Source organism: Vigna umbellata, chromosome 5, assembly GCF_029865625.1.
Source record: "Vigna umbellata cultivar VRB3 chromosome 5, Vumbellata_1.0, whole genome shotgun sequence".
Taxonomy (NCBI): Eukaryota; Viridiplantae; Streptophyta; class Magnoliopsida; order Fabales; family Fabaceae; genus Vigna; species Vigna umbellata.
Window position 1 is genome coordinate 15419465 of NC_142169.1, and position 22070 is coordinate 15441534.

Here is a 22070-nt window from a genome sequence, read left to right on the forward strand (position 1 = left end):
TTAATAATTAATTATTTTTAAATTCATATGTAAAATTAGTAGGTAAATCCTTTTTACTTACATATAGATCTTGTACCATTACCTACGGATATTATCCTTTACAAATATTCTTGTTCTAACACGCTAAATATACATACAAAATTTACATATGAAAAATCAATAAAAAATATTTATTATGTTATTTACAAAAAAATCTATATGTAACTCAATTTTACATTGTAAGTAAAATGTGTATGTAATACCTGTTTATTCAAATCCGTATGTAAATATTTGTAGATAAGTCACATATTTTTTTTACTGGAGTGTTGAAAATTGAAATATATGTTTTATGAACCTGATATGTAACAACATCAATAATAAAATTGAAACCAATAATCTCATTGGAATCACCTCTTTTTTCTGTGTCTGGTCCTGTGTATATGTTAGTGCTTATGATATAGACACAAATGAGAGAGAAAGAAAAAAGGACACAGGTTTCATTCCAAGCAGCATGCTTGTGTTCTAACTCAAGTAAGCAGCAAAAACAGTAGGGAGCACTACCTCTGCAACTTTTTCACTCAATGTGTAACTTCTTGTTGCTTTTTCAGCGTGTAAAAATCATCTTCATCTGTTGAAACAACTCCTTCATTTTCATGGCAACTATAATAATAGTGCTATATCAGTTTCCTTTTGGATCAGTGGGTTTCACATGCTTTCAGAGTCCAACTCCACTCAAGCTATGTTGTAGGCTTTTCAATTTTCGCTGCTTCTTCAATGCTAAGTTATGTTCTCGACTGAATGTAAACATGTGTCAAGAGACTGATAGAAGTTATCTTGTTACAACATTTGATTTTGTTTTGTCCATAGATTTTCAAACTTAATAATTCACTATGATCTTCTGTCATGTGGTTCTTTTCTTTTATTCCCCCACTTATTTGGTAAACCAATCATTTTTCAGAAATGACAGATATTAATGGAACTATTGGACATCATAGTATTTTTAATCATTAGAGCATAAACATATGAATGTAGTCCACTGAGTTTTGATCATACCCACCACTTTATAAAACAATTGGATTTTTTAAATTATGCCTAGTTGTGTATACTACGAAAAATAAAATATTGCAAATGATCATTCATATCCAATTAGTTGCTCGATTTTCCTTTTGTTGTCATGCTTTTTTACCCCAAAATGTTACAGGGTTTAAGGAATTATATTAATATGTTTGTGTTAGATGACTATGGCAAGATACAATTCAACCCACCCAATGCAAAAAAAGGTTCATGATTATGAAGAGTTAAAAGTTATAAGCATAGGATGCTCCAATTTATGGGATATGAGAATATTGCAAGATTTTATTTTATTTTCGCAAGGGAATACTTTGTTTCACTAGCAATATGAAATGATGGAAGACCATAAAAATGAGATCAAATTTGATTTTGAATATCTTGTAAGATTCTTGGTCATTGTCATACACATACTTCATGTATCAACAGATGAAATTAGATAGAGGGAGATTTAGCCCAAATGTCCAATATGGAAATTTGTAGAATAAAATCAAATTGGCAAAAAAAAAAAAAAGAGAGTAAAAGTTGTCTGCATGAAATTATTGTTGTTGACAAAGATGAAGAAATACACGATTAAGACGAAGAAGTGAAGAGATTATCCTAAATAATTTCTGGTTATAAGGGTATAAAGACAATAACAAAGGCGACACATCTAAAATGACGGCACGCCCAAAGTAAAGAAACACCGTCAAAGCTTAAACATCAAGTTCCGCAAACACTTTCTGTGCTGGCATGCAATGATCATGTCTCATGATGTTTTTTTTTTTTTTTCTAATTTCCGCTTTTCTTAGATTGAATCTTCCAAATGAAGAACGGATTTGTGTTTCCCCAAAATTAAAGGTAAAAATGTTGATAGGATACATTTTTTAATTAAATATTAAAAGTCTATTAAATAGATAATCTTTATAAATAAAATATAAATGAATCATAATATTATTAAAGTCAAGCATCTGAGATATTATTCAGAACCTGAAACTCTTACTATAATTTTATTCTAAAACAAATTGCTTCAGATGGTGACAAAAGAAAAGTTTTTAAATTACTTTTAATTCTACTCTTAAACTATGTAATATTATCGAAAGCCAAATGATTTTACTAAATTTAGATGTAATTTTTTTGTCAATAAGGCAACAACTCAGATTTTGAAAGCTTTATACTCTATCTCGGATTAAAACACTCCGTCCAAATTCGATTAAAACAAATAAAATGGTTGAAAACCGATAGGTTTTACTTACAAAAGATGCCACAAAGTTGTTTAACACACTTCTAGAATAAGCAAATCACACCCATTATATGAAAAGCACGTTTTAAGAAATTTCTTTCTTCGTTTTATTGATACAAATAAGATCTATACGATTAACAAAATGCAACTTGAAAAAAGCATTATCCCAAAAGAGGTTAAGATTGAGTAGCCTTAGTGATCTATGAGACATTGGTTGGTAGCACCAGAGTGGATGGAGTAGCGTAGAAGGAGTGATCTTAGGATACAAAATGATAAATTAGTCAGTGTTAAGTGAAATTCTAAAACAGTAATCAGTAGCTTCTAGCTGGCTCTTGCATTACATTTTAATTTTGTCCATTAGCCACTTTTGAACAGAGTCAATCCAGCATAAAGGCACTGAATTGAGAAATCTTGGGAGACCTAAACTGAATTGATTGATGGGTACCTTTTTCTTGTTTTCAAAAAGAAAAATGTCCATGATGTGTTATTATTCAACAAAACAGGCTGTCCAAGGGAAAAATAATGGCATGAGTCGGTGGATGCATAAATGAAATGTAAAATAGAAGCACCAAAGATTGGAGTGAGATGGCAAAGTCATGGCAACGACCAGTGGCCATGTTCAAGTTGACAAAATCAACATTCAAGTGCTGGTTGGTTGAATAAATATCATATACTTAGCCACTTCACAGAGAGAAAAACTATTAGAAAATTCATGGATTGCACCCCCTAAGTGCTTACTGTCTTGCACTACAAAAACCACAAGAGATTCACACGTATTTTGTCAACCTCCAGGGAGGCCTTAAAATTTGGCCACACTAACTTTTCAGAGGTATAAAAAATGTAAAAGAACCTAAACTATCTATTACAAGGAATGTTTATCATAGCTAAACCTTTTTATGGCATGTGAAAGTGGTTATGTCCAAAACTGAGATTTCTTATTGAACAAAATGGACACTTGTTATCTGCTTGCACCAAGCTCACACTGGTGTCATGTCATATAATGGCAACACCGCTTGAAGAGTGGTGCAGAAAAATCCAACTGCATTCAGCAGGGTGAGTTCAGAGCTGCTCATACTCGTGTGTACATATAGTGAGGTCACAAACACAAGTTGGCATGAGTTGTGCACCTTCTGGTGTCTTTTAGTGATTTTTATATTGGGAACTCAACATCCACTTGCATTCAATGCCAAAAAGATGAGCTCACTGAAACTACCAGGCTACATGGTTACAAAAGCTATATTCAGATTTTGGCACTTTGCCAGTAGTTTCATGAGCTTCACTATTCTTAAAAACCAAATTGCTTTTGGAGCAAAGCTATCACCTTCCCCAAGATAATTCATCCATTATGTATGAATCAGATCAACAATCATATCATATCATTAACTACATAGTCATAATTGCTAAGATACAATGTTTCAACTTCAACAGGGTTACACATGGTTGAAAAATATACCTTCTTATTACAGTTTTACCTTGGGGAACACTACATTATTTTGGGCTTCAATCAGTTAGTGGAGAGGTCAAAACTTACACAAGAGAATAGACTGAGACGCTAAAGTTGATGGAAGTCAAAAGGTGCAGAGTTTGGCAAACATAGTATAAGGGTCTTTCTTTCTCCATGCTTCAAGGCGAGAAATGAGAAGAGATACTATTCTATGATCAATTATCTTAGACTCTTAACCGCAAACTTCATAGCTTAATTGGCATTCGTCTGTCTTTAGATTTAAGTTTGATGTTGATTTGATTTGAGACATTTAATCATTCTAATTGCTTCACCTCCTAATATGTGGATAAAAAATTAGACTCTAAACCTCCACAGAGAGAAAATAATGGCAAAAGAATTTAGCTGATGCTGGAAGGAGGCTTAAAGTTGAATTTGGTTATATTAAAGACAATTAATGCGACTTTTTCCAGCTAAGTGAGTTCTCTAAGTTTAAATACAGCTAAATAAAGGAAATTTTAGTGCTTTTCAGAATGAAGCAGAGCTGCAGATGTTAATACTTAAAACGAACAAATTTAACTTTCTTTACAATTGCGTACCATTTTCAGAGTTGAAAAAGAATATTTTTTAATTGGAAAGATCCTCCTCACAAGTGGTGAATTTTGAAGGAAGACAACACAGTTGCACGCTAAGAGAAAGAAAATCACTCGAATGGTAACATGAAAGCAAACTTAAGAAACAGAAAAGGCGTTGCTAGTTGACGGATTCACAGATGTAATTTGCAAGTGCTGTTCCTCACAAAGATTAAAATTTCCCAGATGACAAAGTACTTATACCAGATCCAATATAAAATTTGACAAATATGATTATGAAACTATATAATCAAATTCACAAACAAACCGATCAGCACTCCATCCTGACATAGAGAAGAACAAAATAATCAACACACCTCTGAATTAAACAATAGTTTAAGACCAGATCAAAGAAGCCAATCCATCTGGTCATGCAATTCCATTCCACCTGCAAGTTAACACCATCAACAACACACAACAACTATAACCCAAGAAAAAGAAAAGGAAACTGCATATCAAAAGTAACAAAAACAGTAAAAAAATTACTTATCGAAGCACCTGTATCTGGAGACTCGAGTACTGGGGAGAAGGAACAATAACGGGGGTAAACCAAATCCAGTTTCTATTGAATTCTCTGAGACACCTAATTTTTCCTCACAGTCTCCCAACTATACAATACAAAGCCATTGTAGAAACCCCAGCTTGTGGACGATGCTATTTTCTTTTTGTTTCTTTCATCAAAATCCATAAAACTCTACTGTCCTGAGCCTTGAGAATCATCCTTTGCAGGAGTTTGCTGATGTTGTTGTTGATGCTGCTGCTGCTGCACTCTAGCCTGACCCATCTGCTGATAAATCTGGCTCAAGGCCTGTGGATTCAAGACTCCAATATGGCCATCCTGGGACAGGCCCAGCTCCAAACCAGGCATCTGCGGGGTACCCGCAGCACCCAATATTGAGGTGAAACTCATGTGACCCATGTTGGTGGCGGCAGCAGGCAAGTCAAAGCCAGGGAAGGCAATCTTTTGCAGGTAATTTGAACTCTCAGTGCCTAGGGCGGCATTAGATGGACCAGAGGATGTCTGAAATCCAAATCCACTGACATGGGGGGGCCATAGTCCCGTGGCCACATGGGGTCTCCCCAAATTCCCCCCAACCATTTGCCAACTGGTCCTACTGCTACCTGACCCCATATTGGACCCTCCCAATTCATCAATCTTATGGTGCAACCCTGATGAAAGAGATGCCCCTTGTGGTGAAACTGAGTTCCCAGCAGCAGCCAAAGCAGATGCTGGGATTGTACCTGTCCCAGTAGCAGCTATTATCGATGGCTCAGCCTGCTGAAGAAGCCACTGGATCGTTTCCCCATCAGATTTGTGACCCAATTCTCTGGTCAACTGAAAGATTCTAGCTGCACACAGAGCAGGCATCCTTATCCTCCGTCCCCTTCCTTCAACCTTCGTGTGTCTGTCCTTGTTCGAACTCCTCTTCGGAGCCAACTGCTTCTTGCTCTCATCCTTCTCACTGACCACTATCTGAAAATCCTTCATCTCCCCTGGCTTGTTCTCTCCCATGTTGCTATTGCTACCTTGTTGTTGTTGCTGTTGTGGTGGTGGCGATTGTTGTTGGGGAAGGCTAAGAAAGTTTGGTACCACCTCCTGTGCCAGTGGCTGCTTTGAGCTCTTGGGATCCATCAACAGCACACAAAAGAGAAAGGATAAAAATAATAATAATAATAATAATAATAAAGGAAAAGAAATGATGGGTCCTCTTTGATTGAAGAAGGTGGCCTGAAAAGTCCTAAACTTTCGTGAGTTTTCACTGTTTCTGGCAAGAATTGAGGGACAAAACCATAAAATATTATAATCCCTATGTGCCCATGTCAATTTTTTTCACTCCATGGTTTGGTTTTGTTCTCTCTCTCTCCTTCCTCTCTTGTCCTTTCCCACCTCTTTCTCGGTGTGTAGTAGAAGTGGGTTTTGACCAGCCAGATATGAATTTTGAAAGCAACTTTAACTGCCAGTTTCACCACCTTGGGGACAATAACTATAACCCTATCTCTCTCTCTGTAAACACAAACCCTTCCTACATTCCCTTTCATCCCCTTCATATTATATCTTTCCTGCATTCCATAATTGCAACATTGTTACATACCTATTCAGCTTCCATAAAAAAAAAAACACACTTAATTTCAAAATTCCTTTTTTCAATCCCTAATCTGAACTCTGTTCATGCTATTATGGGTGTATAATTTTGGTTCATTCAGTGTATTCAATATTTAATGAAAAATAGTAACATCCATTCTCGTGCACTGTTGTGTCAATACTTTCATCCTAACGAGTCCTTAAATTTATACTTATCTGACACTCTCATCCAGTATTTCTGTGAAATATTCAAGGACGAGTTAATAAATAATTAAAATTTATTCAATTAGGTGAGAGTTTGTTTGATCCTTCCAAAAGGGTCAAACATCAAAGTAGAATTCGTAGGATTCGGAACTTAAAAGCACTCGACACGTGTCAATAAACTTCTCGAATAACTCATTAATATAAAACTCCATTCAATTTCAAAATTTATTTTATAATTTTAATATATAATTTGATATTATAAAGTTATTAGATAATATATATATATATATATATATATATATATATATATATAATTAAGTTATAAAAAATTAATATATTGCTATAATCAAATAAGAATTTAAATCTGCTGTGAAATGTGAATATAAAAGTTAAGTATTATATAAAAATATTCATAAATTCATTATTTTATGATTTTAATTTTAAAATAATGATATATATATATATATATATATATATATATATATATATATATATATATTATGTCATAAAATTACTTAAATACTATTTATATTAAGATAATTACAATTTTTTTCATAAAACAATTGAATTAATAAAACATATAAACTTATTTGTTTTACATTTATGATGAAATTTAATTTCTGCTTATTTTTATAGCCATGCTTTACTTTAGAAACAGATTTACTTTTATCTAAATTTATGTTATTAGAATTAGATTAAATAAAGTAATTTATATTTACACGTATATTGTTGACTCATGCTCTATTATATAGAGAGAGATAAGGGAATAGATAACAAGTAAAAAAACAGTATATCTTCATTTTAGCTTATTTAAACTATTTTCGTAATAACTCTTTCATATAAACAGTTTTATTTATTTTTCCATTTTAGAATAATTTAAAAAACTGTGTAACAATTTCATAGAAAAATTAATAGAGATTAGTTAGTAATTAAGTAAGAACCAAATTGGATTAAGATACATGATGTGTCTATATAATAATATTAAATACTAACAATATATAATAGTAATTAATTATAAACAAAACATAAAAATATAATACCACTCTCAACTTAATATTAAAAGATTTGGTAGTTGAAAGTCTTTTATTTATTAATTTTTTATTTTCTCATTTTTATCAAACATATTAAAAGTCTTTTATTTATATTTTTTTAGTTTTACTTTTATTCAATTTGAAAGCTTCAATTCAAACATTCTTTTATCTAACTAAATAAGTCTGTAATTAAAAAATTATTTTAATGTATGATATGTAAGAAAAGGGAAAAGAAGGAAGAACAGATGAGAAACAGTGAGTAATGGACTCATTAAAGAGAGGAATGTGATGTTGTTAGGAAAATATATACACAAAGGTGAGAGTGGCATAACTTCTATTGTGTTCAGTGACATAGATCCGATCGGACGGTGGGTCCTCCCTTCTTTAAATACCACTCCTTCTTCCTTAGAGGAGTTATAGGATGGGTTCATATAAAAACACTCTGAAAGTTAAATCAATAATTTTTCTCAATTTTTCAAATACAGTGAATTAATAATAAATATGTAAAGATTAATTTGTTAATTATGGTAAATGTAACCATAAAGGTGTGATCATTCCTTATTTCTTAAGCAGTATATCTTTTATAGCTGTAGGTCTTTTCCTGAATGGGTGTACGCCAGGTAGACCAGGTCTAATGGTGTGTTTGGAAGTAATAAAGCAGCATATTTTTAGGTTCAATAGCTTTGTGGCACTGTTTTTACTGTTTTGAAGACAAGTGAGGTGGTATTTGTAACCTGGAATTTGCACTTTTGGCCAAAGCTGTATTTACTTAGTTGAGAATACGGTTATGTGGCCAAATCCAAGAGTTCTGACTCCCAAACGAAAAATAAATATATTGAAATATCATATTTAGTCCATACTTACAACTGTTTTACGTTAGAAAAATTTTATAATTCTCATCTTAATGCAAGAGTCCGAAACAACCTAGGAATCCTTGGTCAACCAGTTGAGCTCGGCTCTCTTGATAAGTCTCTCTTCAATTTAAATTCGCATTTGTCTTCTTAGTTTCATAAAATTTGTGTTTTCTTGTGTGTTTTTTTTTTTAATTTTGGAAGGAAAAAATAAAATAGAAAGTAAGAGCTTTTAAATTTATTAGGGAAAAGTTAAAATTAATTTTTATGTGTAAAATTATATCTATATTTGTGAGAAGAAGAAAAAACAAATATATTAAATAAGACTGATTTAACCTTTTTAATATAAATAAATATTTTTTTCACCTTTTTTTTTTAATTTTTGAAGATTAAAGTAACTATACTTACATATTAGAACAAGTTTATAATTGTTTATACGATTAACTTTAAATAATATAATGACAAAATTATCCTTCATTTCTATTTACTTTTCTTAATAAAGGATGAATTGTTGGTGCACAGTGTCAAAATCTATTTTCTGGAAACAAAATATTTGTATAAGTCTATTATGATTATTTTTCTTGAAGAAAGACTTCGATTTTCATATTTTTTTATTATTGTTGGAAGTTTCACATTGACTAGAGATAAAGGCCAATTTATAGTATATAAATGGGTGCAAATCTTACTTTACAAGCCAATTTTTGTGGGGTTGAGTTAAACTTAAAGTTCACTTCTTAACATGGTATTAGACCTATCTTAGCGATATTTGTTGTTTGTTGGACATATTGTTCTACCCGTTATCGGGTCGCTATCAGATGTATATACCAGGACGTGAGGGATGTGTTAGAAGTCCCACATCGACTAGAAATAAGACCAATTTAGAGTATATAAGTGGGTGCAAACCTCACCATATAAGTTGGTTTTGTGGGGCTAAGTTAGGTTTAAAGTTCACTTCTTAACAATCATTCCATTGTAACTCCTACATCTTCAAAGTTTTGAACTTAAAACTCTATTTTCTCATATACTAATTACAATCGCAACATATTCTAAATAACAAGATAAAGTATTAAAGACAAGCAAATCTAGATGAACTCCAAACGTGTAAGTATTATGTGCACCTAACCCAGAAGAATCGACCTTGGGGACTAGGTAAATCTAGATGAACTCCAAACACATGGTCATGATATTTTGTCTAATGTTGAAAATAATCACAATTTTTTTCTTATGGGATGAGCCAATACCTGCGTGAACTAATAAGGCAGTTTTGCAAGTATGTGCAAAAAAAGAATGATAACTTGGCATCAAATGTGATTGGAAAAGAAGTAATCATCAACATTGAGACCATAGCTGCAGTTGCAACAATTAATTGTCACAAGCTTGATAATGTTAATGCATATATATTACATATGCTTGATGTTTGTGATATTACACCTTTTGCATAGAAAAGAGACAATGAGGCAAAACCTAAAAATTTGAGGGAAAATCTTTCTCAAAAGAGAAGGGATGAAGAAGTCTGAACCACAGACCCATCACTAAGCCATAGCTAGAATAATTCATGATGATTATGCCTATACTAAAGATAAAAGGATTAAGATACGCCACCACTTAGTGAAATTAAACATTAGGTCACTCCATTGTTTATAATAGGAATAAGTTGTGCTTGTAGTTGAGTTAAGTAATATAGGTGGACTTGTGTTTGATAATGTGTGTAAATTAGGCCTAAATCCACATGTAACTTGAATGTGTCTTAAAATTCCTAATTAGTATACTCTTTTATCCATGTGTTGCACACATAGAAAAGCTTCTCTCTAATTAGCCATTTAAAACACATTTTGCAAATGCTAAATATGCTAGATCCAATAGCACATTAGCTAGAACATTATCTAGAGAAGTTGATGCACGTTTAGTACATGCGAGAGAAGAATTGGTTCTTGAATTTGAATTTCAAGTTTGAATTTTGATACCTTCATTAGGTTAATCTCTTCATGTAAATAACCATGTAATGTTCATATTTTTGTACTTTTAAATCCTATATGAGATTGATGTTATATGTTTTCACACTCTCATGTTCATCTTAGTATTCTTCTTTAAACTCTTTCATAAGAACCTTTCTTTTGAGGTCGGGTGCTCTCACTTCTCCTTGAAGTTAGACTAGTCATTTTCTTCCACTCCTAACTTTAAATACTTCTTATTATGCTAGTCTCTATTTCAATTCAATTCAAATCACTTATGTGCAAGCAGAAATACATAAAAATATATACAAGTATATAATGCTATTAATAATTTAGTAAAAGAAATAATATTTAATTGTTAAAATTGGTGATATAATATATTGAATCTTGATCATAAATGCTTATTCCAATAACGGATAGGTAAGTTGAATGTACTATTGAATTATAAGAGAAATAAGACCTAATCAAAATGCAGTGGATTTTGTGAGTTTAATTATACTATCCTTATAAGACTAGTTTGATATTACATCCGATATGATTTCTAATTACATTTCAAGATTGTATTAAGGTATGGTTTTGTTTTAAATCATCCATATGTTTCTAGTGAATTAGGTTGGATGGGACAAGTCAAATTTTCTGCTTCTTCATAGCATATCACAATAATGAGATTAGATTGAAGCATTGCTAAATGGAATTGCGAAATTGCTTTAATTGATTGGAGGAAATGGTGAGACTGATCAAGAATGACCCTTTTGGCCATGCATAGTGAAGTTTTAAAAATGGATATTTTGGTCATATGCAATTCTTGGAGAGCACAATAATTACTCACGAAATAGAGGATTGCGTTACTAGCAAGTAAGGACAAAGATGGATTGCTCAGGTTTGGTTTCACAAATTAATTTTTTAAGCATATGATTGGTATGAAATATTTTTAATAGCTACTTTGATTGCACATATAGTGAATATTCCATTTCATATATAATTTCTTCAATATATATATATATATATATATATATATATATATATATATATATATATATATAATGGTATTAATATTATATGATTTTGATTAAGGACTTACTTTAGAAAGTATAAGATCAATATTACGTTTGTAATAATCTATTTATGTATTAACAGGAGAAGACATAGAAAGGTAAAACGAATTAAATATTTTGTACAAACTAGAGTTATCTTCTGTAATTTTACGTAAGTTCTCTTCGTTTAAATTGTATAAAATTAAATAGTACAATAATTTTAATTTTTTAGAAAGAATTAATGTGTTTTATTTTTTATTATATATCTAATTTATATAATTAGTATAAGATTTTATTATTTTATCTATTTATTTTAAATAGATTTATTTTAATATTTAGTTAAAATATTTACTCTTTTAGTAATTAACGTTTTCGAATTTACAAATTTATTTTCGAATGAGTTCAAAAGTTCAATTCCGTTTTTATGCTATCGTATTTATTTTTTATTACAAGGTAAAATTTTAGGTTAATTTGAGTAGTCGGTACTCGGTCATCAACTTCTGACTTGTCAACCATGATATTGGTACTCGGTAGTTGTCATGCAGAGTGTTGCAAAGAAAATGTGTATCTTTAGTCATAATTTACAAGTGTGGTGGCACATAACCTCGAGAAACGTAGCGATAAAGAGGTTGTAATGATTAGGTGCCAAATATGATGTGGTGAGGGAGGTGCAATTGATATGTTGCACACGAAACAATGCATTACTTAGATTACTTAGATTACTTAGAAGGGACAAAGTCACGACCCTTAGCCCTTAGATTTGAAGGGATCCAACAATTAAGGGGGAGAGGTGGGGAGGTAAACCATTAAGAAATTTCTTATAAACAGCGGATTTCTTTGACCTATATTGAGCACCAAAGTTTTGGAGAGATCACTCTAGTACTGACACCTGTTAGAAAAAATCATCCTTTCAAAAGCTAATTACTTGAAAAGCCAATTACTTCAAAGTTCAAAGCTATGTCATATATTGAACTAAACATGAGTTTTAGAGAGAAATCAGATAGCAACAATAATGTTGGTAGTCGAGTTTCAATGTCATCAGATGCTTCAACATCCCTTGACATAGGGGTGGAGATGGATGTAATTATAGAGAATAAGGAGGAACCCACTAAGGAGTATGTTGAGTTCCAATTACTTAAGAAGGAAGGGTACGAGTGGGTAAACCCCTACTTATATCGAATTCTTCTTGTTTCATGATCGAGAAGTCTTGACATAATTTTCCATTAGTAGCACCAAAGATAATGTCATCAACATATATCTGAATGATGATAAAGTTTTGATTGACATTTTTTTTTGAAGAGTGTGATGTCTACTGGACCTCTCGTGAAATCATTCTTTATAAGGAAGAGACTTAACCAATCATACCAAGCTCTAGAAGCTTGCTTTAAACCATATAATGCTTTGTTAATTCTGAAGATATATGTGGGATTCGTTTGACATTCAAATCTTGGAGGTTGTTCCAAATATACTTCTTCCTTAATGTCACCATTTAGGAATGCACTCTTAACGTCCAATTGATATAACTTGATTTTTTTGAATGACGCAAATGATAGGAGAATGCGAATGACTTCTAACCTTGCTACATGAGCATAGGTTTCTGTGTAGGCGATTCCTTCTTCTTGAGAATAGCTCTTCGCAACAAGTCTTGCTTTGTTTCTGATCACATTTCCTTTCTCATAGCTTGTTGTGACAAACCCATTTAGCTCCGACTACATGCTTTTCATGGGGTAACTCAACAAGTTCCTATACTTCATTTTTCTTGAATTGATCAAGTTCTTCTTTCATAACTTCAACCCAAGAGTTGTCTTCAAGAGTCTGATTGACATTTAGTGACTCAATTTAAAAGATGAGAGAATTGGTAAGGGGTTTGTGATACGATCTTCTTCTCAGATGCTCATTCAGATTTCCAATGATTTTCTCTTAAGGATGGTCCTTGGTGATCAAACGATGTAGGCTGCTTGGTTCTCTTCTTTCTTCACTAGTATCGTTGAGTGGCTCTTCATGTTGACTCTCGATTTCTTCGTTGGGGTTTTCTGATGCATTTACCTCGGACAAATTATCGTTTACCTTCATTTTAGTTCAGGAGTTGTCTAGCTCTGAGTTATTTTGGTTAGGCTCATGGTTAAATTTCACATGAATGGCTTATTCAACTCTCAAGGTTCTAAAGTTGTAGACTCTAAATGCCCTTGATGTTTCTGAGTAGTCCGGCATGATCCCTTCATCACTACTAAAATCAAACTTTCCTGGGTTATCCTTGGTGTTTAGAATAGAACATTAACAACCAAAAGGATGAAAATACGAAACATTTAGCCTTTTGTCCTTCCATAATTCATAAGGTGTTTTGTTGAGGATTAATCTGATATAAACTCTGTTTTGAACATAGCAGACAATGTTCACTGCTTTTTCCCAAAAGTGTTTAGGAGAGTTGAAACCATTCAACATAGTTATTGCCATTTCTTGTAAAGATCTGTTTTTCCTCTCAACCACTCCATTATGTTGTGGAGTTCATAGAGTTGAAAAATTGTGTTTAATGCAAGAGTTTTCGCAAAAGTTTTTAAAAGCTCATTTTCAAATTCTCCTCCATGATCACTTTAGATAAACATGATTTTTAAATTCTTTTCTGTCTTTATCCTCTTACAGGGTTCGCAAAAAGCATTAAAAGTCTCATCCTTATTAGTTATGAGTCAGATCACGCCAGAGTCGAAGTTTTGCTAAATTACGCCACGACCGAAATTTGGTCAAATTCGAGAAGTTAAGCCACAACAAAAATTTGGTCGAATTTCACTAGGTCGGCCCCAACCCAAATTCATTTGAGTTAGTTTGGGGAGAGATTTGGCTGAAGTTAGTCGAGTCAACCCGTCCAAAATTTGGACGAATTTGGCCAAGTCAGCCATAATCGAAATTTGGACAAATTGATCGAGTAGGCAATATCTAAAATTTGTTCGAATTTGATCAAGTTGGCCCCAATTGGAATTCAATTGAGACGACCCCAGTTGAAATTTGGTTGAGTTTGACCGAATAAGCCACGACTGAAATTTGGTCGAATTCAACTGAGTCGACCCCAACAAAAATTTGTTTGAATTCAACCGAGTCGACTTTGTCCAAAATTTGGCTGAATACTAACTAAGTTAGCCTTATCCAAATTTGACACAACTGTCCTTGACTACAATTCTGCAAAGCTACCCTAGCCAAAATTCTTCCAAATTCGTCCAAATTGTCCAAAATCAAAATTCAATTGAATATTACTAGGTCAACCCTGGCTGAAATTTGGTCGAATTTAACCGAGTCGGCCACAACAAAAATTTGGTCAAATTCAACTGAATTGACCTCGAATGAAATTTGGTCAAGTTGACCTTGACTAAAATTTGGCAAATTTTGATCGAGTCGGCCACGACCAAAATTTTGTCGAATTTGGATGAGTCACCCTAACCAAAACTCGATCGAATTTGACTGAGGGCCACAACTGAAATTCTGGCAAGTCGATCCCAACTAAAATGTTTCAAAATTTAGTTGAGCAGACCCAACTAAAATTTGATCAAGTCAACCTTGATTGAAATTTGACCAAATTCAACTAAGTCAGACCGACCAAAATATGATCAAATTTCACTCGACTTAGATCAGAGATTGAGGTGGTCATCTTAAGTTGATGATCAACTTCAACCGATTTAACTAAAGATTGGAACAAGTCTATTCAAACCCAAAGGTAAGACAAATCAACCTAAACTAAAAATCAATAATATATTTTTAAAAATAATATTTTTGTTTTTCATGTTTATAGAAAAAACCTATAGGTTGACCCATAGGGCTTTTAGACATTTTTGGAAAACTTGAATTTAAGAAATTACACTGAAAATAAACAAACTCCTTTAATATTAAAGGGGGATTTATCGCATAACCTGTTTACTAGTGTTTAAGGCAATAAGAAATAGTAGAGAAGGTTGCAGTGGTAAAATAGTTAACTGTGATAAAATTACCTACATATCAAACAGTCCCAACCAAAAACATCTTGATTTAAGTGTTATTCCATATTTTCATTGATAATAATTAATTATATAAATATTAATTATATTTTTTAAAAATACTTATAACAGTATTTTTTTAAAATACTTATAACAGTTTAATAGTGATATGATACATTAATGTGGATTTTTCAAATTTTGTAGTTTAGTAAAAAATAAAAATTAAAAAAATACTTGACATGTGACAATTTTTTTATGTTTTTTAAAAATTAAAAAATTAAAAAATATAATTAAAAATATTTAAAATTTTTGAAAAAAATCAATATATATATATATATATATATAATTATTTCAATTTCTCAAAAATAAAAATTCAGACAAAAGAAAGGTGAATGATCTATCTGAAAAAAAAAAGTTAAAAAAAATAATGACCAATTGTATCATTATACCTTTATTTTATTGATTTTTTCAAATAATTGCTAAAATATTTCTGTTATATTTAAATATTTTCTTTCATAATACCAATATGTTTTTTTCTTATCTTACAGTGACATATGTCTATACAATACGAAATTATAAAAGAAAATATAGATAAACTAAATGTGAGAAAATATGTATTAAAGTCAAATACAAAATTTGGAAATTTTGTTAGAATGAAAATATATTCAAGTCTCGAAAGAGTTCTACATTATAAATTCTTTTAAACAAGTTTATAAAATGAAAATATTCCTTTGGTAAAGCACAAATAAATGGGTTCGTATCCAAATTCTACAAAAAAACGTTTCTGACATTGTATCAACATTAACCAAGGATCAAAACCATCATCAAAGATTTCTATTAGAAAAGAAAACACCATGATGCGTAGAAAAAAGAATAAACTACATAGATATATAGTCACATAGTGGAAAAGTTATGCTTCTGGAACGTTGTGTCATTTTTGAAAAAGAAACAGGACAGAAGAGGGAAACTATGACAGAAAAAAATAAAATAGGATATGTTGGATAAAGTGATAGATTGATAGAGAAGGTAATGCAAGGAAGCTACGAGGGATGCACATTTGTCTGTTGTTTCACGAAATTACATCACCATTTTGAGTGGAGAGGGCATGGCAACAACAGCTTCAAACAGTGACAGGAACAGCTCAAATTTCTCCTCCATAAAAGTTGTACTGTTTTTTTTATTGAGCGTGGAAAACGATATCCATATCATAAGGTGTTATTATATAGTAGTGATAAGTATAATTGATTAATAATGATGATGACAAATGAAACTTGAGAAACTTAACAAGGAAGGTGTACGTACGTACGTGTGACAGGTTCGTGTCGTGCATGATTTGTACATTTATAATTAAATAATTGATCTGTCTAATTTATGTGTTTGTCGTCATGGACTTGAGGCTCAGCCAGTTTTAGTTTTTAGAGTAACATGTTTCGTTTGATCCTATAAAGAGGTCAGGGTTACCTTGCATGGAATTCTTTGAGATAAGAAAAAGCTTTATTTGATTAATATAGCTTCATTTGTAGTTGTTCTTCTCCTATTTGGTCCATATGTCTTCAAGGTAAACTATGAGATTCTCAAAGTTGAGTTAATGTTTTTATCATATTTGATTTAGATATCTCTTGAGGTGAATTATGAGACTCTAAAATGTTAGGTCATTGATTTTGATGAAAAAGTTCTCAGTTTCAAGAAGATTTACATAAAGAAAATGAAAAATTATAAAAAATATATATTAACTTTTAGTCATTGTCCTGTCACAAAAATATTTTAATATTTTTTTTAATTTTTTTAATTTTTTTCTTTTAAGTTTTTTAATGTGTTTTTTAGTTTTAAACTCTCACTTTTATAATATAATATAATAGTATACAATAGAAAAAAAGATTTAATTATATAAAGATAAAATATATGTATAATTTATAGGACTCTAATTGTTACAATTAATTGTTGTAAATATAAAACTTTTTAACCACACAACATGAAAGGTAACATCAAAATAAGAGACGAACTCAACCTTCATAGTGGAAGTAGTGGTCAAAGTTTATTTTTCCAAGTATAGTTTCACTGAGATATAACCAGATATTGATTTTTTAATATCAATGCAACCAACAAAGTTTGAATCGAAGTACTTCATCACTTTCAAAGTATCAATTTTTCTGGATATGAGCATGAAATCATTTATTCCTTGAAGATATCTCATTAGCTTTCTAGTGGTCAACACTTGGATTACTCTTATATCTTCCCAAAACTCAAACTATAAATGCAATGTCAGGTCTAGTGCAAACATGAGCATACACTAGACTTCCAATAGTTGAAGTATATGAATCACTCTACATCTATTCCCATTCAATATCATTTTGAAACTTTAATCCAACTCAAGCTTATCATCCTTCATACTAGGAGCTACATTTGGTGAACAATTTTTCATATTAAACCACTCTAAAACTTTGTTGATATATGGCTCTTGTGATAAACCAAAAATACTTCAAGATTTTTCTCTATGGATCTTAATGTCTACGACGTAAAGATGTCTCACCCATATCTTTCATATCAAAGTTCTTTGAGAGAATCTATTTCACCTCATATAACATTCCTTTGTTATTAGTTTCAAGCAAAATGTCATCCACGTATAAAACAAGAAAACAAATCTTACTCTCACTAGCCTTCTAATATATACATCGATGCATCATGTTTCATTCAAAATCAAATGAATAAATAACTTCATGAAATTTTAAATATCATTTATGTGAAGTTTGTTTCAAACCATAGATGGATTTGTTAAGCTTAAAAAATAAGTGTTCACCATCATTAGAGAGGAATCTTTCATGTTTCATTGTGATTATTTTGAATTAAATAACTCCCACTAATCAAGTCATTTACAAGAAACTTTACACTCCTTGATTCTGGAATTCTAGTGTTATGAGATGGATAGTAAAAATTACAACATTTGTATTTTTTTTAGCATATCCAATATATAAACTGATAGTCTTAGGGTCTAGTTTCTTCTCTTATCGGTTATAAAATGTCACTTTAAATGGGCATCCCCAAATGTTATGTTTCATAAGCTGGGTTTCCAACCTTTGAATAACTCAAAAGTTGTTCTTAAAACAACCTTGGTTGGAATTCGGTTCACTATATACAAAATCGTCTTAAGTGCTTCAATTCACAAGAATTTAGGAAGCTTTGCATTACTCCTCATGCTTCTTACCATTTTCATTAAAGTTTGATTTCTTCTTTTTTGTCATACAATTATTATCTAGAAAACTAGGCATAATGTATCCCACGTTCTTGAAGAAATTTTGTAAGCAGACCAAGTGTTTGTCCACTCATAATGTATCTACCATAATACTCTCTAGCAAGAACTTAAGAAGCTTTGCATTATTCCTTATGCTTCTTACTATATCCATTAAAGTTTGATTTCTTCTGCCACATAATTATGATCCAGAGAACCAGGCATAGTGTATTTGGTAACAATCCCATGTTCATCAAGAAATTTTGTAAATGTACCAAGTGTTTGTCCACTCATAGTGTATCTACCATAATACTCTCTACCTCTATCCTGTCTCACAATCTTAAGTTGTTCTCCTCACTATAACTCTACTTCAACCTTAAAAAATTTTAAAGGCATTTGAAGCTTCATACTTAGAACAAAGTAAGTAATGATTCGTATATTGTGAGTAATCATCTATAAAGGTGATGAAGTATCTCAGATTACTTACATTCACAAATATCTGTATGAATTATTTCTAGTAGTTTTGAAGTCCTTTTAACATTCTTTTTCAACTTGTTACTTTTCTTACGCTTAATGCAATCCTTACAAGTCTCAAAATTAGCAAATCTAAAGTATTAAGTACTCCATCATTTATTAATTGCTTGATTTTCTTAATGGATATATGTCTTAATCTTCAATGTTATAATATAGAGGAATTCTCATTCACAACACATTGTTTTAGCCTAGTAGAAACATGCATTGAACTATAAGCAATGTGATTTTGTAATTTATTGGAGTAAAGACCATCATAAAATTCACCAAAAAACTATAATCCATAAAATTAAAGAAAAACCCAAAGGTGCAAGTTGCGAAATGGAAATTAAGTTCTAAATAAAACTAGAACATAAAAGACCTTTTCCAAACACAAAAATAAAACCACAACTTAAAACTAGACTACATGTCCCAATAACCTGCACATGTAAACTTATTTTGCTTCTTGAGTTGATGCAATGTTCACTTTCCATTGGTCTCATTAGGTTTTGCACACCTTGTATGGTATTACAAACATGGATTGCATATTCAAAATCAATCCACCATGTGTTATGATTAATACTAGTCATATTAGATTCATAACAAACAGGGAAAAAATAATTACCTTTATTCTCTAGTCAATTCTTAAACTTTGGACAATCCTTCTTCACATGTCCCTTCTCTTATAGAAGAAACACTTGGGCTCATTCCTTATAACTATCTTAGCAAACATTTTTCCCTTTTGATTAAGCTAATTCTTATTATCCTTAAGAGAAGTAGTCAAGTTCTCCATTTCACCTTCCTCAATTATCAATCTTTCTTCTTCTTGAACATACATAGTCAACAATGCATTAATAGACCACTTACCCTCATGTGTACTCTAAGAAATTTTAAAAGGAGCATATTTATAAGGCATAGTAAGAAAATATGATGTAATCAAGTAACAAGTTCAAAACTTTAATTTTTTTACCAAAAAAAATGTGTCCAACCATATGCTTTTGTACTGAATTGTTGGTTTGGTACAAAATCAAATAGTTATATTTACTTCAATTATATTGGAAGGAGTTCTTTTATGAAATAAATCCAAAATAGAAACATCATATGTCAATCCTTATTAAACCCATATTGTATTTCAAACAACTATACTACTTGATCACCACAACAAAAAATATTTCACATTAAAATATTTATATTTCACAAATATAAAACAAAATTATACATTTCTTATTATTTTTAACAAAAATAAAAGGTGTAATTTGATTCATTTTCAAGCTTAAAACAACATCACACCCATTATCTAAAAAATTATGTCATTTCCAATAAGAAAAGACAATGTTCAGAAGTACACAAGTATACAAAACATATCTCGGACTCTTTAAAGCAATTTTGGCGAAGTCTCAAAGGGTCGTAGTGTCGATGTTGTGAGACCTTTATACCTATACGAGCAACATACAACCGTGGGTTAATGCCACCTCGGCAATGACGAAATATCTCCCAATGTTGATAGTGTGAGGCTTGACATCAAACGCAAAAGAAAACACACAAACAAAAATCCAAAAATGATATTCGTGATAGATTCAAAATAAGACAAAGGTATTTAACCTAGCTTTGATACCAAGATAAAATATAAAGAAAAAAGGAAATAAGGACTAACCTTTAGTCATTGTCATTGTTTTGGAAATCCTTTAATGTGTTTTTGAGTTTCAAACCCCACTCTCCTAAACTCTGATGATATAACATATTGTAGAATAAAGTATTTTGATGATAGAAAACACAAAACACTTGTGGAATTTATAGAAAACACAAAACACTTGATGATAGAAAACACAAAACACTTGTGAAACACTTGTAGATCTACTCATCACAAAGTAATTACTATAATAAATTGTTGCAAATTTGGTGGGATTATAATATCAAAATTCATATGCAAAAATTCTAAAATTTTATTGAAAAATGGACTATTTTTGTGGAAATAATTGATTTAACATGAATATCTTGTATTATCTCACATATTTGAACAATTTAAGGGATGTGTATAAATAATAGAGTAAGAGAGTTAAGTATGATAGTTGATTTTGTAATTTATGTGGTGTGATGTTGCATTTATAGACTTTCTAGGCCATTAGTAAACAAATGTATTAAAAAGATTATTTTGCTTAAAGATAATTAAGTATATCTTTGGAGATATTAGATAATAAATTATTATATAAGATATTATACTATAATATCTTTAAAATATAATAGAGTTTGATAAGTATTATTTATTATCTAATCTTATGGATATATACATAATTATATATCCTTATCAGATTTGGACAGAGTCATTTTGAAGTGAATCTCCTAGTACAAAAGCTTTGAGTTTCAAGAAGAAACATATTGGAAATCCACTTCTCCTTACAACAATAATCCCACATGATTTACAAGTCGGGATTAAAGATAACTTAAATATGCATTTCTTCTTTGATATTTTAAAATCTCTTTTAAGAGCAAAACTGTATCAAATGTTTCAGCCTTCAAACCAAATAACCAAAAATATTGCTAGTTTAATGGCTTGAATATTGTGTTAATATAAACCATAAAGTTAGAATAGGGTGTTAATGTTATCTTTTAAATTATTCAATCCTATGTTAGAATGAGGTAGCCAAGGAAATAAGGTATTTTGAAGACTCAAGCTTGTTTCAATTATAAGAATAAAAATGATATCAAACAGATGTTAGACTCGTTTGATCCAATACTCAAAATCTAAGTTTAATACCAAAACTTTTATGAATATATTTCGATGTTAATAAATATAACTAAATTTGAAGAATTATAGTTAGCAATTCAAATTTATCAATTTAAAATCTCAAATATAACGAGGTAAAAGATATTTCAAGAA

The 22070-nt window shown here is 31.0% G+C and overlaps 1 protein-coding gene across 2 annotated transcripts; it reads right to left on the minus strand.

The window, feature by feature from the left end:
- Nucleotides 1-4441: 4441 nt before the first annotated feature.
- Nucleotides 4442-6223, minus strand: TCP20 (TEOSINTE BRANCHED 1, cycloidea, PCF (TCP)-domain family protein 20). Of its 2 annotated transcripts, none has more exons than XM_047326073.2 (2): nt 4841-6223; nt 4442-4707 (listed from the first exon to the last, which is right to left on the minus strand). In XM_047326073.2, exon 1 carries the CDS (start codon nt 5973-5975, stop codon nt 5037-5039), a length of 939 nt encoding a protein of 312 aa, XP_047182029.2. In that variant the 5' UTR covers nt 5976-6223; the 3' UTR covers nt 4442-4707; nt 4841-5036. The 2 variants fall into 2 exon arrangements, with proteins under 2 accessions (XP_047182029.2, XP_047182028.2); XM_047326072.2 differs by having other exon boundaries at nt 4442-4730.
- Between the last annotated feature and the right edge of the window lie 15847 nt (nt 6224-22070).

What these genes read in the sequence shown, in the direction of transcription:
- TCP20 (XM_047326073.2), bottom strand. Translation starts at nt 5,975, where the DNA reads ATGGATCCCAAGAGCTCAAAGCAGCCACTGGCACAGGAGGTGGTACCA.